Source organism: Ranitomeya variabilis, chromosome 1 (genome assembly GCF_051348905.1).
Source record: "Ranitomeya variabilis isolate aRanVar5 chromosome 1, aRanVar5.hap1, whole genome shotgun sequence".
NCBI classification, from domain to species: domain Eukaryota; kingdom Metazoa; phylum Chordata; class Amphibia; order Anura; family Dendrobatidae; genus Ranitomeya; species Ranitomeya variabilis.
In genome coordinates this window covers 1026278683-1026294683 of record NC_135232.1, presented here as the reverse complement: position 1 = coordinate 1026294683, position 16001 = coordinate 1026278683, and the positions used below count along the sequence as shown (strand labels likewise).

At 43.3% G+C, this 16001-nt stretch overlaps 1 protein-coding gene across 3 annotated transcripts in view; it reads right to left on the bottom strand.

Moving 5' to 3' along the window:
• SNX25 (sorting nexin 25) overlaps positions 1-16001 on the bottom strand; it is a 285932-nt gene that overhangs the window by 252769 nt on the left and 17162 nt on the right. For 2 of the 3 annotated variants that reach the window (XM_077279603.1, XM_077279604.1), the window contains exon 2: positions 2748-2801. The exons of the other annotated variant lie outside the window; for it this stretch is intronic. In XM_077279603.1, coding sequence (XP_077135718.1) covers positions 2748-2801 — 54 coding nt within the window. The remainder of the gene's footprint in view (positions 1-2747; positions 2802-16001) is intronic. 3 annotated transcript variants of the gene reach the window in all.

The following is a 16001-nucleotide window of genomic DNA, read 5'->3' as shown; positions in this document are numbered from 1 at the left end:
ACAACATTACATTAAAATGCAATAACGGGCGATCAAAAGATCATATCTGCACCAAAAGGGTATCATTAAAAACGTCAGCTCGGCACGCAAAAAATAAGTCCTCAGCCCAACTCAAGATCATGAAAAATAGAGGCATTACGGGTATCGGAAAATGGCGCAATTTTTTATTTTATTTTACTTATTTTATTTTTTACAAACTTTTGAATTTTATTTCACTACTTAAATAAAAAAAGAACCTACACATGTTTGGTGTCTATGAACTCGTAATGACCTGGAGATTCATAATGGCAGGTCAGGTTAAGCATTTCGTGAATATTTTTTCAATTTCACAGCACTTGGAATTTTCTTCCTGTTTTCGAGTACATGACATGGTAAAAACCAATGGTGTTGTTCAAAAGCACAAATCGTCCCGCAAAAAACAAGCCCTCACATGGCCATTTTGACCAACAAATAACAAAGTTATGGCTTTAGGAAGAAGGGGAGCAAAAACTGAAAATGTAAAACCAGAAATACCTCTGGTCGTTAAGGGGTTAGATGGCCGCACCATTTGCGCAACAAAGCATAATACAACATTGATAGTCCTATGAAGTCAATACAAATCAGTGCTGAATCATATACTGAACTGTACAAGCCTACAGGATATGATGTGTAGCACTATGAGGGTATGACAAAAACCGGACATTTCGGCCAGAAAACCGCATGCGTTTTTATCGTGTATTTTTCTTGTGTTTGACGCGTTTTTTTTTGTTTTGTTTTTTTCAAAATGCATAGAATTGCGGGAAAAACGCGGAAAATCCACAAAATTAATGAACATGCTGCTTTTTTTACCGCGATGCGTTTTTTCGCAGAAAAAAACGCATCATGTGCACAAAACATGCAGAATGCATTCTAAATGATAGGATGCATAATGTATGCATTTTTAATGAGTTTCTATAGTGTTTTTTATTACGAAAAAATGCGAAAAAAAATGCAAAAAAAACTGAACGTGTGCAAATACCCTTTAACTAAAATAATTGTTCCCCGACACCAAGTGCGATATACCATCTGCGAAATTCAAGGAAAATGCAAAATGTAAGAAACAAAAGTTAATTATAACTAAAATATAATTACCAAATACCTTTAAATAGCAAATCACACTCATTTTGTCTAGGGAGGTAATCTCTGTAGTATATAAAAATGGTTGCATTGTTATACTGACAGAAACCTGTCCTAGAATAATAATAGTACAGGTGCATATGAGCATGTGCAATAGAAAGCTCTACCCCCTCCCTTAATGTATACGCAGATGTGCTGCCAGTAGACATACTGATCTAATACTGGAGATACCAGGGTGCTGAGGTAAGAAGAGGCTCCTCACACTACTGTCCACCTGTCTGTTGTGAATTTGGATTCTGGGCTCCCCCGGTGGCTACTGGTGGAATTGAACTGGTGTCTTCATCTTCTCTGTTCACCTGTTCCCATCAAGATGTGGGAGTCGCTATATAACCTTGCTGCTCTGTTAGTTGCTTGCCGGTCACCAATGTTATCAGAAGCCTCTCTGTGCTTGTTCCTGCTCCTAGACAACTACTAGATAAGTTGGACTCTTGTCCATGTTTGTTTTTGCATTTTTGTTCCAGTTCACAGCTGTAGTTTCGTTACTGTGTCTGGAAAGCTCTTGTGAACAGGAATTGCCACTCTGGTGTTATGAGTTAATGCCAGAGTTTTAAAGTAATTTCTGGATGGTGTTTTGATAGGGTTTTCAGCTGACCATGAAAGTGTCCTTTCTGTCTTCTGCTATGTAGTAAGTGGACCTCAAATTTGCTAAACCTATTTTCATACTACGTTTGTTATTTCATCTTAATTCACCGCCAATACATGTGGGGGGCCTCTGTCTCCTTTCGGGGTATTTCTCTAGAGGTGAGCTAGGACTAATATTTTCCTCTGCTAGCATTATTTAGTCCTCCGGCTGGTGCTGGGCATCTAGAATCAACGTAGGCATGCTACCCGGCCACTGCTAGTTGTGCGTTAGGTTTAGTTCATGGTCAGCTCAGTTCCCATCTTCCAAGAGCTAGTTCCTATATATGCTGATGCTATGTTCTCTTGCCATTGAGAACATGACACCTGTCTATCTGAGCTAATACTGGATACCTGGAGTGCTGAAGTAAGAAGAGGCTGCTCACACTACCGTCCTCCTGTCTATCTGATCTCATACTGGAGATACCAGGGGTGCTGAGGTAAGAGGCTGCTCACACTGCTGTCCTCCTGTCTATCTGATCTAATACTGGAGATACCAGGGTGCTGAGGTAAGAAGAGGCTGCTCACACTGCTGTCCTCCTGTCTATCTGATCTAATACTGGAGATACCAGGGTGCTGAGGTAAGAAGAGGCTGCTCACACTGCTGTCCTCCTGTCTATCTGATCTAATACTGGAGATACCAGGGTGCTGAGGTAAGAAGAGGCTGCTCACACTGCTGTCCTCCTGTCTATCTGATCTAATACTGGAGATACCAGGGTGCTGAGGTAAGAAGAGGCTGCTCACACTGCTGTCCTCCTGTCTATCTGATCTAATACTGGAGATACCAGGGTGCTGAGGTAAGAAGAGGCTGCTCACACTGCTGTCCTCCTGTCTATCTGATCTAATACTGGAGATACCAGAGTGCTGAGGTAAGAAGAGGCTGCTCACACTGCTGTCCTCCTGTCTATCTGATCTCATACTGGAGATACCAGGGGTGTCCAGGAAAGCAGATGCTGCTCATATTGCTTACTCACAATTATCTTTGTGAATTTATGGTATCTGGGAAAAGACATTCTCTCTTTCGGTTCCTGAAAAAAAAAAAAAAAAAAACACTAATAAATCGCACCATGAGGTTATAATGTGGTGAAAGCTATAAAGTCTCTTTTTCTCTTTATGTGACCTGTGTAGTATGTCATGTTGTTTATACAATAGTGAGTGCGATTTTTTTCTACACAAGTTGGGTGAAGTATCGCACAAGTACTAATTTGACATTAATACATTTGTGGTCTTTTTTTGTTTTGTTTACTTTAAGTTTGTAATTTTATAGATTTTTTTTTCTTTTTTGAATTTATTTTCAGCCCCGAACCAAAGTGTCTGTAGCTAAACTGCTATGGCAAAAAAATCTCATGTAAGTATACAAACATTTCTTCTACTAAATTTTAGCAACATACAGTCCAAACATTTAAAAGATCTCAGGAGCAGTATTTCAAAATGACAACTACAGGCTGCAAATTCCTTGTGCTACAGTGAGCAGCCTGTGTGGCCTAAACGTGCCTCCATGGACTGCAGCGCCTCCATACTTGTCTCCTATCAAACACATCTGGGATGTCTTTGCTTGGCAATTGCAAAGGGAGCTGCCAGCAGCGGATCTTGAGGATTTGTCCACGTGCATTCAGTGTGACAAAGCATTCTTCAGACAACCATTAATAACCTCATAGAAAGCAGCTATATTTCTGCACGTGGAAAATGTTGTTTACATTTTTCCATCATTTGCATATTTTTAACATGTCTATCCAACCTGTGATTTTGATTATTCCAGTTTTGTTGCAATTACAATACCGGGGAGTGTATTTAATATGAAACATATACGGAAATAGTGAAAAAGCACAAATTCTCTAAGATTTAGGAAGGTCTTCTGTTGTCACAACAGATGTAATTGTGGGGTACAGATAGGAAAGCCTCCTTATTAGGGGATATACATTAAAAGCTCATATCATGGTTATTCAGTGTCCTTGCACATCAATTGATTCTATCCAAATACACGCTGTTCCTCCAAGACTTAAGTGCTTGATAGCCCCTTAAAGGGAACCTGTCACCACGTTTTTGGAAGATGGGATAAAAATAGCGTTAAATAGGGGCAGAGGTGGGCGTTACATTAGTGTGTGTGTTATGCGTTTATTACCCACCTAAGTTGCCGAAATAACTTTGCAAAGTCTCCGTTTTCGCCTGTCAATCAGGCTGGTCAGGTCACATGGGCGTGGTGTCTTCACCCAGATTTGGCGTAGTTTTCCGTTGGTGGCGTAGTGGTGTGCGCATGCCCAAAGTCCGGAATCCTCTTCCAGGGGATTTAAAATAGCGCGGTGTTCGTTATTGCATTGGTGATCGGTGGGCGCGGCCATCTTCCTTTGGCCGCGCGTGCGCAGAAGCGGCGCTCTGCTGGCCGCGGCTTCAGGAAAATGGCCGCCGGATGCCGCGCGTGCGCAGATGGATATCGCGGCGGCCATTTTCCTGAAGCCGCGGCCAGCAGAGCGCCGCTTCTGCGCACGCGCGGCCAAAGGAAGATGGCCGCGCCCACCGATCACCAATGCAATAACGAACACCGCGCTATTTTAAATCCCCTGGAAGAGGATTCCGGACTTTGGGCATGCGCACACCACTACGCCACCAACGGAAAACTACGCCAAATCTGGGGGAAGACAACGCCCATGCGACCTGACCAGCCTGATTGACAGGCGAAAACGGAGACTTTGCAAAGTTATTTCGGCAACTTAGGTGGGTAATAAACGCATAACACACACACTAATGTAACGCCCACCTCTGCCCCTATTTAACGCTATTTTTATCCCATCTTCCAAAAACGTGGTGACAGGTTCCCTTTAATCCTTCCTATGCTAATCACAACATCTTGGTGAGGGGAAGGAAAAGGAGGTGACGTGTACGGAATGGAAATTAACAACTGATGAATATAATTGCTGCTTTCTGCAAGCCCACATTACATAAACCATACTACTGCTGCCTGAAATGAAATTTCAAAGGACATTTCTACTATACAAATGGGAGCACATATCCACAATACTGAGAAAGCAAGAAGCATAACTAAAAAAGTCACTATAAATGGGAACATATTTATTATTAATACAATCCCACACATAAAGAGTTTATTCCAAGGAGTATAAACAAGAGCACTAGGGTCCATATGGGCCAAGCAGCTCCACACAAGGCAGATGCCGGCTGTGTTATACAGCCAGAATCTGCCCGAAACTGTAGTGACCAGTCATCTCCAAACGCTGCTGTGTAACTATTTATGTGCCAGTGTCAATCATTGATGGTGGCATGTACATGGATGTGACGCATGCTCACACCCATCGCCTCCTCTCGCTCACGAGGTGCTGATGCATTGCCACAGCAGCTGAAGGCCTCAATGGCTGCCATCTTGATATACCTGTGCCCAAGGCTGGAGATTCAATTCAGGGCAGCGCTCACTCTGGTCAAGCAAGTGTTGTCGAACAACATGAGGTGAGGCTTGCACCATTTGTGATTGAGGAGACGAAACAGTGCACTGAGCCCTTGGCGACACCAAGCATGCACCGGCGTGCCCTCATTTACATAATAATACATCTTTTTCTGAAAAACAAAAGTAAAGTAAAATCTATACTACTAAGATTTGTAAAGTCCTCTACTGTATATGATAGTATTAGTTGCTTAAAGATAGCCTTGGGAGTGACGGACTCCCTTTAATCAGAACAATTCTTGACCCTTTTTTTTTTGTTAGGAAGTTATAAGAATTAAAAGTTGACCAGCGATTTCTCATTTTTACAAAAAAGAATTCAAAACCTTTTTTTTTTTTATTTTAGGGACCACATTACATTTGAAGTGACTTTGAGGGGCCTATATGACAGGAAATACACAGAAGTGACACTATTCCAAAAACTGCACTCCCCAAAGTACTCAAAACCACATTCAAGTGTATTAACCCTTCAAGTGCTTCACACAAATTAATGGAATGTGGACGGAAAAAAACAAAGATTTAACTTTATTTCACAACATTTTTTTCTTTAGACCTAATTCTTTTTAATTTTACAAGGGTAACAGGAGATAATGATCCATACAATTTGCTGTGCAATTTCTCATGAGCATGTCGATACCTCATATGTGGGGGAAAACCACTCTTAGGGCGCACGGCAGGGCTCGGAAGGGAAGGAGAACCATTTCACTGTTTGAATGTAAAGTTTGTTGACATAATTAGTGAACGCCATGTCGTGTTTGGAGAGACTCTGATGTGCCTAGGCAGTGGAAATCCCCCACACGTGACACAATTTTGGAAACTACACCCCTCAAGGAACTTCCAGTGGGGAAGAAAGTATTTAGTCAGCCACCAGTTGTGCAAGTTCTCCTACTTAAAAAGATGAGAGAGGCCTGTAATTGACATCATAGGTAGACCACAACTATGAGAGTCAAAATGAGAAAAATCCACAAAATCACCATGTCTGATGTGGCAAGATTTATTTTAATTATGGTGGAAAATAAGTATTTGGTCATTAACAAAAGTTCATCTCAATATTTTGTTATATATCCTTTGTTGGCAATGACAGAGGTCAAACGTTTTCTGTAAGGCTATGTGCACACGATGCGGGTTTGCTGCGGATTTTTCCGCGCAGAAACGCTGCAGATCCGCACTGTAATTTACAGTACAATGTAAATCAATTGGTAAAAAAAACAGTTGTGCAGATGGTGCAGAAAAATCAGTGCGGAATTGCTGCGGATTTAAAAGAAGTGCATGTCACTTTTGTGCGGATCTGCAGCGTTTCTGCACCCCTCCATGATAGAAATCCGCAGTGGCAAAAACTGGCAGGAGATGCGGATTTTGTGCAGAAAATTCTGCACCACATTTCCTACGTGTGCACATAGCCTAAGTCTTCACAAGGTTGTGTGAGATAGCGCTACCTGAGTGGGTTGGAGGACACTCGCTTGGCACAGGATTAAAGCACTCAGGCACGGTTTCTCCACATAAACAGTCTGTCTGGTTTATTTAAACTTAATAAACTGCACCATGAACAGTTCATTATTTACATCAACGGAACACATTAACCACCGACAGTTTGTTCCAACGGCAGATATGTCTCTGACCGTAACCCCCTTTTATCTAGAGTTACCTTATAAGAGCTTCGGCTCCACACACCGACTCCTGTCAGTGCTGGTTCCCAGGGGAAAGCTGCCTCACTGGGGTCACCGTCCTTGTGACCAGGGCACCTTAGATAGTCCAGACCCGCAGCAGGAACTGTAGCTTCCCCAACACAGTAGCCATCCCAGGCTCTGCAGATACGGCCTCTCCGTGCGCTATTCAGGAAGTCCAGTCCCAGGCACTTTCCAACACACAGGCCTTCAGACCATGTTCTCACCGTGTGCTTCCAGGATTCCAGTCCACTCCAGGACATTCCAACACACAGGCTATACAGGAACTCTCACTCTGAACCATGTGACCAAACCCTGGTCACATTATGTAGCTGTAACCACCCCCATAGATGGAACGTGTGTGTGGTTAGCCAGTCCCTCCCAGCTCACCAGCTAACTCTGCAAGCCTCTCTTTATAAACTATACAAATACTTGTGGGACTACAGGTCCCAGAACAACAATACTACAGGCTTACAGCGCAGACTCCCTCTGCGACACATACCAGCCATTTACTATCATGCCGGACACTGTTTCATTATCACTACTACAGATACGCCTCCAGGTGTATCCTGAGGAGCACATACAGCGCCCCCTGGATGTAACATGGGTCACGGCATCACAGCTGGCACACACTGTTGGTGGTATATTGGCCCATTCCTTCATGCAGATCTCCTCTAGAGCAGTGATTTTTTGGGCCTGTTGCTGGGCAACACGGACTTTCAACTCCCTCCAAAGGTTTTCTATGGGGTTGAGATCTGGAGACTGGCTAGGCCACTCCAGGACCTTCATATGCTTTTTATGAAGCCACTCCTTCGTTGCCCTTGCGGTGTGCTTGGGATCATTATCATGCTGAAAGACCCATCCACGTTTCATCTTCAATGCCCTTGCTGATGGAAGTATGTTTGCACTCAAAATCTCACGATACGTGGCCCCATTCATTCTTTCATGTACACGGATCTCTCGTCCTGGTCCCTTTGCAGAGAAACAGCCCCAAAGAATGATCTTGCTACGCCCATTCTTCACAGTAGGTATGGTGTTCTTCAGATGTAAGAATGAATAATAAACTTGGCACTCAAGAGTTCTTTTTGCAAGATGAAAAATAACTTTTCGTTTATTGGTGCAACCAGTTCAGTAATTGATGATTTATAAACGTTTTCGGTCACAAGACCTTAATCAGAAACATCATATATGAAACTTTACATTCAGAAAGTGAATTCTGGTCCACACAGAAGATGCTGTCACATCCATCTAGTCCGAGTTGATGTCATGAGATGAATAAAAGGATCAGAACGGAGGTGCCGGTATCCTAAGGGCTTATTTCAGCTGAAATATCTTCCAAAAATCTGGACACACATCAGTTGTCATTACTTCAAAAGGGCTTATCCTTCAGCCCCATGTACAAGTTTAATTCCTTTGAACTAAACATGGACCTACAGAGGTTTTTTCGGAACCTCCGGCTACGGGTCCACTTCTCGGATAAACCACCCACATTGACTTTACCATCTCAGGGGGATGCCCCCCTTCTTGAACTCCGGAAGCTGGGACTACGTACCTCCAGTTCTTTCATGCCTCCACGGGGAAACCCACCACCTTTGTGTCTCTGGTGGAAAGAGACATCCATACATTTACTCGGGATGTGGAGCGGGGGAAGTTTCATTCCCAACCCAATCTCTCACAGTCAGAGAAGCTATCCTTGGAGCGACTTACATTGGATAACTCACTCATAATAAAACCAGCGGATAAGGGCGGGGCCACAGTGATTATGGACAAATCTGATTATTTTGAGGAGGTCTTTAGGCAACTTTATGATACATCAGTTTACAAAAAAGTAACCCACAATCCACTTAATCAGTTAGTCCAAAAAATCAAACCAGTTGTGGAATATCACTTCCAGGCGGGCACTATTGACAACAAAATAAGGGATTTTCTCATCAAAACAGACCCGATCACACCAATTTTTTATATTTTGCCCAAAATACACAAGAGACTGGTTAAACCACCGGGACGTCCAATTGTTTCACTAACAGACTCCATCCTGTCACCATTAGCTATTGTGCTGGAAAAAATTCTCACTCCATTGGTTAAAACCACCCGTTCTTTTCTGCTGGATACCAATGATTTTATTAAAATAATCAGAGCCCTGGGCCCCCTACCCTCCACATGCTTCCTTATAACTTGGGATGTTAATAGCCTATACACGGCCATAGTCCATGAAAAAGGCTTAGCAGCCACTGACAGACTTTTGAGCGAAGCTAGGGTGGACATGAAAATCCGGCACCTCTGTGCCGATCTCCTGAATCTAGTACTCACAGAGAACTATTTCATGTTCCAAGATACCTTTTATGTTCAGCAGCAGGGCACAGCAATGGGCTCGCACGTAGCGCCTCCATACGCTATCGCGTATATGGCAGCCTTCGAAAATGATTTTGTCTACAGCCATCCCTTATTCATAACTCACTGTAAAATCTGGCGGAGATATATAGATGATATCTTTTGCATATGGGATGGACCTCTTGAGTCACTCCTACTGTTTGATGACCATATCAATCACATCTGGCCTGAACTTAAATTTTCCATTCAGCACGATACAAATAAGATCAGCTTTTTGGACACTTTGATTTTTCGAGACAGAGGGGGCTCCCTCGGCATTGATTTATTCACCAAACCCACTGACAGGAATGGTCTGCTACACTTTAGCAGCTGTCATCCTCCATCCATAAAAAACTCCATCCCTAAGTCATAATTTCTTAGGGTCAACAGGATTGTTTCCAATGAAGATACCAAGAGAGTGAGATTGATTGAAATGGAGCATAAGTTTTCAGTTAGGGGTTATCCACAGGGGATCCTTACAAAGGCCAAACAAGACATGACATCTAGAAAATCCTCTGACGGATGTAAGAGAATCCCTTTTGTCACGACCTTTCATCCATTCTCTCGCCTGGTACAATCTACCATTAGGAGGCATTGGAATATACTCTCAAAAAGTTATCCACAAATTCCAGAATTTAAAGTACCCTTCCTGTCTTGTTTTAGACGTGCTAAAAATCTTAAGGACAGATTGGTTAGAGCAGATGTGGGCTCGGACACAATCATTCCCAGGCAGTCTTTCCTACAAACCCAAAAGTGCGGTACCTTCCCCTGCCTCAATTGTCTTCAATGTAGTCATGTGCAGAAGGGTCCCTCAGTGTTTCATCCCCACACAGGTAGGGCCATACCCATCCGTGGCTTTTACACATGTGAGTCTTCATTTGTAATATACCTTATCAAATGCCCATGTGGTCTGGCCTATGTGGGAGAGACCACACAAACAGTTCGGGACAGGGTGTCCCAATACAAATCAACCATTCGTTGTAAGAAGACCCATCTCCCCCTTCCTCACCATTTTGTCGAAAAAAATCATAATATTTCCCAACTTAGATTTCAGGTTCTGGAGCAAATTGATCCCCCCAGGCGGGGCCAGAACCGCATCAAGATACTTAAAAGGAGGGAGGCTTTTTGGATTTTCACGCTGCAGACCTTGGAACCCAAGGGACTTAATAGGGACTATGATATTTCAGCTTTTTTATGATACCAATTATTTAATGTGTTGGAGCTCTTTTGCATCTTTGTAACATGTACCTTTTTAGAATGTTATGCATTTATGTCTAATACTGTTTTCTTTTAATTTTTCTTAGAACCGTTAACACCTCACTGGGCACCGGTGTCACCACTTGTGGTAGAGTATGTATGCACTGCTATTCTTTTAGTTACTTTACATATACCATGCCATTATATTTGGCTCCTTATTCGCCAGTCCTGTGTAATCTTCTACTGCTTGCTGCCATTCACCATAATGTCCATGTTTTCATTAATCACACTACTGCATGTCATCGCTAGCGCCCTTCCTCTCCTGTGTCTATACGGCATCCACGCATGCGCAGTATTACACAGCCCTCACTCCTGCCCCCAGCATCCATGAGCTCTGCGCAACTGCGGCTTTCTCTGCCGCGATCACATGGTCTATGATGCGGCGGGTCACATGACCTGCTTACAGGACGCTCTTATACCCGGAAGTATCGCTGGCATACAGCGTCTTCCGGCTTTACCGGCTTCACAGCGTTCCCTGGACCTGGATGCATAAGGTAAAAACATGGGGCCTCATTCTCCATTACTGAACGCTATATGCACATTACTAAGGGATATGTCCCACTGTGCATCTATCTTCCAGCGCAAGTTCTTTACAGCGGGACTCTCGCCTCCCCAGTGCGCCCTACCTTACAGTCTCCCCAGGAGCCTCCAGGTAACCAGCTCTACTCCTCCATACATGTTACTATTACCCACGGTCCGTGGTCTCCTTGCAGGCAGTAACCATCTGCCCTCATCATATTCCTTAGGTTATTTTGCCCGGTAACACTTGTGCACAGGCCACTTGGGCCTATACATTGTTGCTGCCCTGCTTCCAGGTACTACATATATATACACTCACCGGCCACTTTATTAGGTACACCTGTCCAACTTCTTGTTAAAACTTAATTTCTAATCAGCCAATCACATGGCGGCAACTCAGTGCATTTAGGCATGTAGACATGGTCAAGACAATCTCCTGCAGTTCAAACCGAGCATCAGTATGGGGAAGAAAGGTGATTTGAGTGCCTTTGAACGTGGCATGGTTGTTAGTGCCAGAAGGGCTGGTCTGAGTATTTCAGAAACTGCTGATCTACTGGGATTTTCACGCACAACCATCTCTAGGGTTTACAGAGAATGGTCCGAAAAAGAAAAAAAATCCAGTGAGCGGCAGTTCTGTGGGCGGAAATGCCTTGTTGATGCCAGAGGTCAGAGGAGAATGGGCAGACTGGTTCGAGCTGATAGAAAGGCAACAGTGACTCAAATCGCCACCCGTTACAACCAAGGTAGGCCTAAGAGCATCTCTGAACGCACAGTGCGTCGAACTTTGAGGCAGATGGGCTACAGCAGCAGAAGACCACACCGGGTACCACTCCTTTCAGCTAAGAACAGGAAACTGAGGCTACAATTTGTACAAGCTCATCGAAATTGGACAGTAGAAGATTGGAAAAACGTTGCTTGGTCTGATGAGTCTCGATTTCTGCTGCGACATTCGGATGGTAGGGTCAGAATTTGGCGTAAACAACATGAAAGCATGGATCCATCCTGCCTTGTGTGGAGCATCTTTGGGATGTGCAGCCGACAAATCTGCGGCAACTGTGTGATGCCATCATGTCAATATGGACCAAAATCTCTGAGGAATGCTTCCAGCACCTTGTTGAATCTATGCCACGAAGAATTGAGGCAGTTCTGAAGGCAAAAGGGGGTCCAACCCGTTACTAGCATGGTGTACCTAATAAAGTGGCCGGTGAGTGTATATGTATATACAGGTATACATTTAGGGGCCTATTTAGGGGCATGCCTAGATTCACTATCTCCTACACTGTGGCAGCAGCAGGTTTGGACAGCAATCATTTTATTTGGTCGGGTCTATATACACTATCACTTGTATAAACTATGACTTTGCTATGTGGTTTTGATTGGGACAGGCTGATAGACTCACGATCTCACTCTCTCCTTTTAGGTGCTCACTGTGCACTTCCGTTCCCAATGCCACGGCCCAGCACCCATCATTACCTGCTACTTAGTATCCTTTGTTGGACATTGGGGCTCAATTATGTATTTTTTATACAGAAGTTATGTTATACCTTGTATTCTCTCCTTATCCACACTCACAGCTTTCATTTTAGCTTGAGAAATTCCACGACTCACGCAGCACATCTGGATTCGTTCCAACCGCCACGGTTGTCACCCCCTGTTTTTTGTCTTTTATGTGCTACATTTATATATTTTTCCAGAACCAGCATCTATCGGATTCTTATTCGTTTCACTTGTGTGCATATACTGGTCCTCTTTATGTGATCCATATTGTGTAACATATGGTTTCTCTGTAAATTATGTATTTCAGTTTCATATATGATGTTTCTGATGAAGGTCTTGTGACCGAAAACGTTTATAAATCATCAATTACTGAACTGGTTGCACCAATAAACGAAAAGTTATTTTTCATCTTGCAAAAAGAACTCGAGTGCCAAGTTTATTATTCATTCATTGACGGGTTGGAAACCTTACTTGAGCACCACCCAGGAGCCTCGAGTGCCGTGTATAATTTCTGTATATAGTTCTTCAGATCAGGGCCGGTTTTAGACAAAGTGGGGCCCTAGGCAAAAGTTTAAAATGAGGCCCCCAATGCTCACATACATATTGCACCATGACGCTCAAACATTTTGGTTGCATTTACATGCGTTGAGTTCAGACCGTTCAATGCGTGCGATTGACAACATTGAAGTCGTTTGGCTCTTGTTTCTCGGCCTCTTTACATCGTCTGAGGACGAATGATGGGGACAGAACACTAGTAGATCAATCTGTCCCCATATAGTATCATGCTATAAGCAGCAGGGCTGTGTGTGTGTGTGTGTGTGTGTGTGTGTGTGTGTGTGTGTGTGTGTGTGTGTGTGTGTGTGTGTGTGTGTGTGTGTGTGTGTGTATATATATATATACACACTCTAGTCTGTTCAACCATTATGTTAAAATGTGCATGGAACACACACACTATCACTGTATGTTTATATAGAATAATGCAAAAAATAAAAATAAAAAATAATATATATATATATATATATATATATATATATATATATATATATATATATATATATATATATATATATACACACACACAATTAAAACACACACGCACATGACACATGCTTATACACACACACTTATACACACATTCATACATGTACATGTCACACACTTATACACACAGACACACATACATACATACATACATACATACATACATACATGTACACGGCACACACTTATATACACACACACACACACACATATATATGGCATGCACTTATACACAGACACATACATAGCATTCTTATACATACACACATACATAGCACATATATATATATATATATATATATATATATATATATTACACACACACAAACACACACATGGCACGCACTTATACACACACATATATACATGGCACGCACTTATACACATACATCATGGCACGCATTTATACACACATACATACACACACACACACACATACATACATACATACATACATACATACATACATACATACATATATATATATACACATACACGGCACAGACATGCAGCACAACAAATGCTCATTTGACACAAGTGATTCACATAAGCACACACTACACATGACACGCTATACACACCACACACACACACCTTTATGCTGGAGGGAATGAGATGATGCACACTATCAGATGCAGCTCCTCCTGCTCCCAGCAGACACCTTTCTGCCCTCTCCTCTGCTGGGACTGCCGACAAGAGCAGGAGTTGCTGACAGCAGGACAGGAGCCATCATCACCAGGAGCAGCACACACAGTGGGACGGTGCTCTTTACTTATCTGCCGGCTCAGGTTGTTACTGGTGCTGGGTCTCTCTCCCTTCCCCTCAGAGGCTCCGTACAGCAGGACAGGAGCACTGGCCAATGAGCACTTCTATCACGCTGATGGGGGAGGTTCAGTGGCCGCTGCTCCTGTGCTTCACTGCAGGCTCCCATTTTACTGCTACAAACATTCCCAGAGTACATGGCCTGTGGTGACATCACGGTCACATGGCAGGTCACCTGATCGTGATGTCACTACAGGTCCTTAACCAGTCTCTACTCGGAAGCTTCACTGATAATGCTATTATCAGTGAAGCTTCTGCTGTAGATGCTGGGGGCCCCAAGGGAGTGGGGGCCCCAGGCAGCTGCCTAGTCTGCCTGGCCCTAACGCCGGCCCTGCTTCAGATGTAACTCAGCATTGTGTCTCCTCCAAACACGACAATGAGTTTTGTTTCTACCAAACAGTTCTACTTTGGTTTCATCAGACCATATGACATTCTCCCAATACTCTTCTGCATAATCCAAATGCTCTCTAGCAAACCTCAGACGGGCCCGGACATGTACTGGCTTCAGCAGGGGGACACGTCTGGCACTGTAGGATCTGAGTCCCTGGCGGTGCAGTGTGTTACTGATGGTAGCCTTTGTTACGGTGGTCCCAGCTCTATGCAGGTCATTCACTAGGTCCCCCTGCGTGGTTCTGGGATTTTTGCTCACCATTCTTTTTGATCATTTTGACCCCACAGGGTAAGATCTTATGTGGAGCCCCAAATCGGGGAGATTTATCAGTGGTCTTGTATGTCTTCCATTTTCTTATTATTGCTCCCACAGTTGATTTCATCACACCAAGCTGCTTGCCTATTACAGATTCAGTCTTCCCAGCCTGGTGCAGGGCTACAAGGTGGACAAGGTGATTTTCTGGATTTGTTTTCTCATTTTGACTCTCATAGGTGTGATCTACCTATGTTATCTATTACAGGCCTCTCTAGTCTTTTTAAAGTAGGAGAACGTGCACAATCGGTGGCTGACTAAATACTTTTTTCCCCACTGTATCTAGATGCGTATTGAGCACCTTGAGACCCCAGTTGCTTCACAGAAGTTTAAAACGTTGAGCCGTGTAGGGGAGAGGGGCGCACTGTAAGAATCACATTTCTCACACAAACATGTTAATTTTTTTGGCTCCAAATTTAGCATTTTGATAAGGGTAACAGGAGAAATTGCACCATACAACTTGTTGTGCAATTTCTCCTGAGTACGCCGATACCCAATAAGAGGAAGAAAACTACATTTGAAGCACAGTGCAAAGTTCAGAAGTGATGGAGCGCCATATTACAGTGTAGATTTTGCTGCACTTGTTTGAGGGTGCCAAGTCACATTGGCAGAACCCCTGAGGTGCCAGAACAGCAGAATCCCCCATAAGTGACCCCATTTTACAAACTAAACATCTCAATTCATCTAGGGTTGCAGTGATTATACTGACACCACAGGCGTGTCACAGAATTTTATACTACTGTGAAAGTGAAGAAAAAAAATAATTTATATTTTTACAACCAAGATTGTGTGTTAGCCCAAAGTTTTACATTTTCATACTGGAAAATGGGTAAAATGGCACCAAAATTTGTCCCACAATTTCTGCTGAATGTAGAAATACCCCATATGTGGCTGTACAGTACTGCTT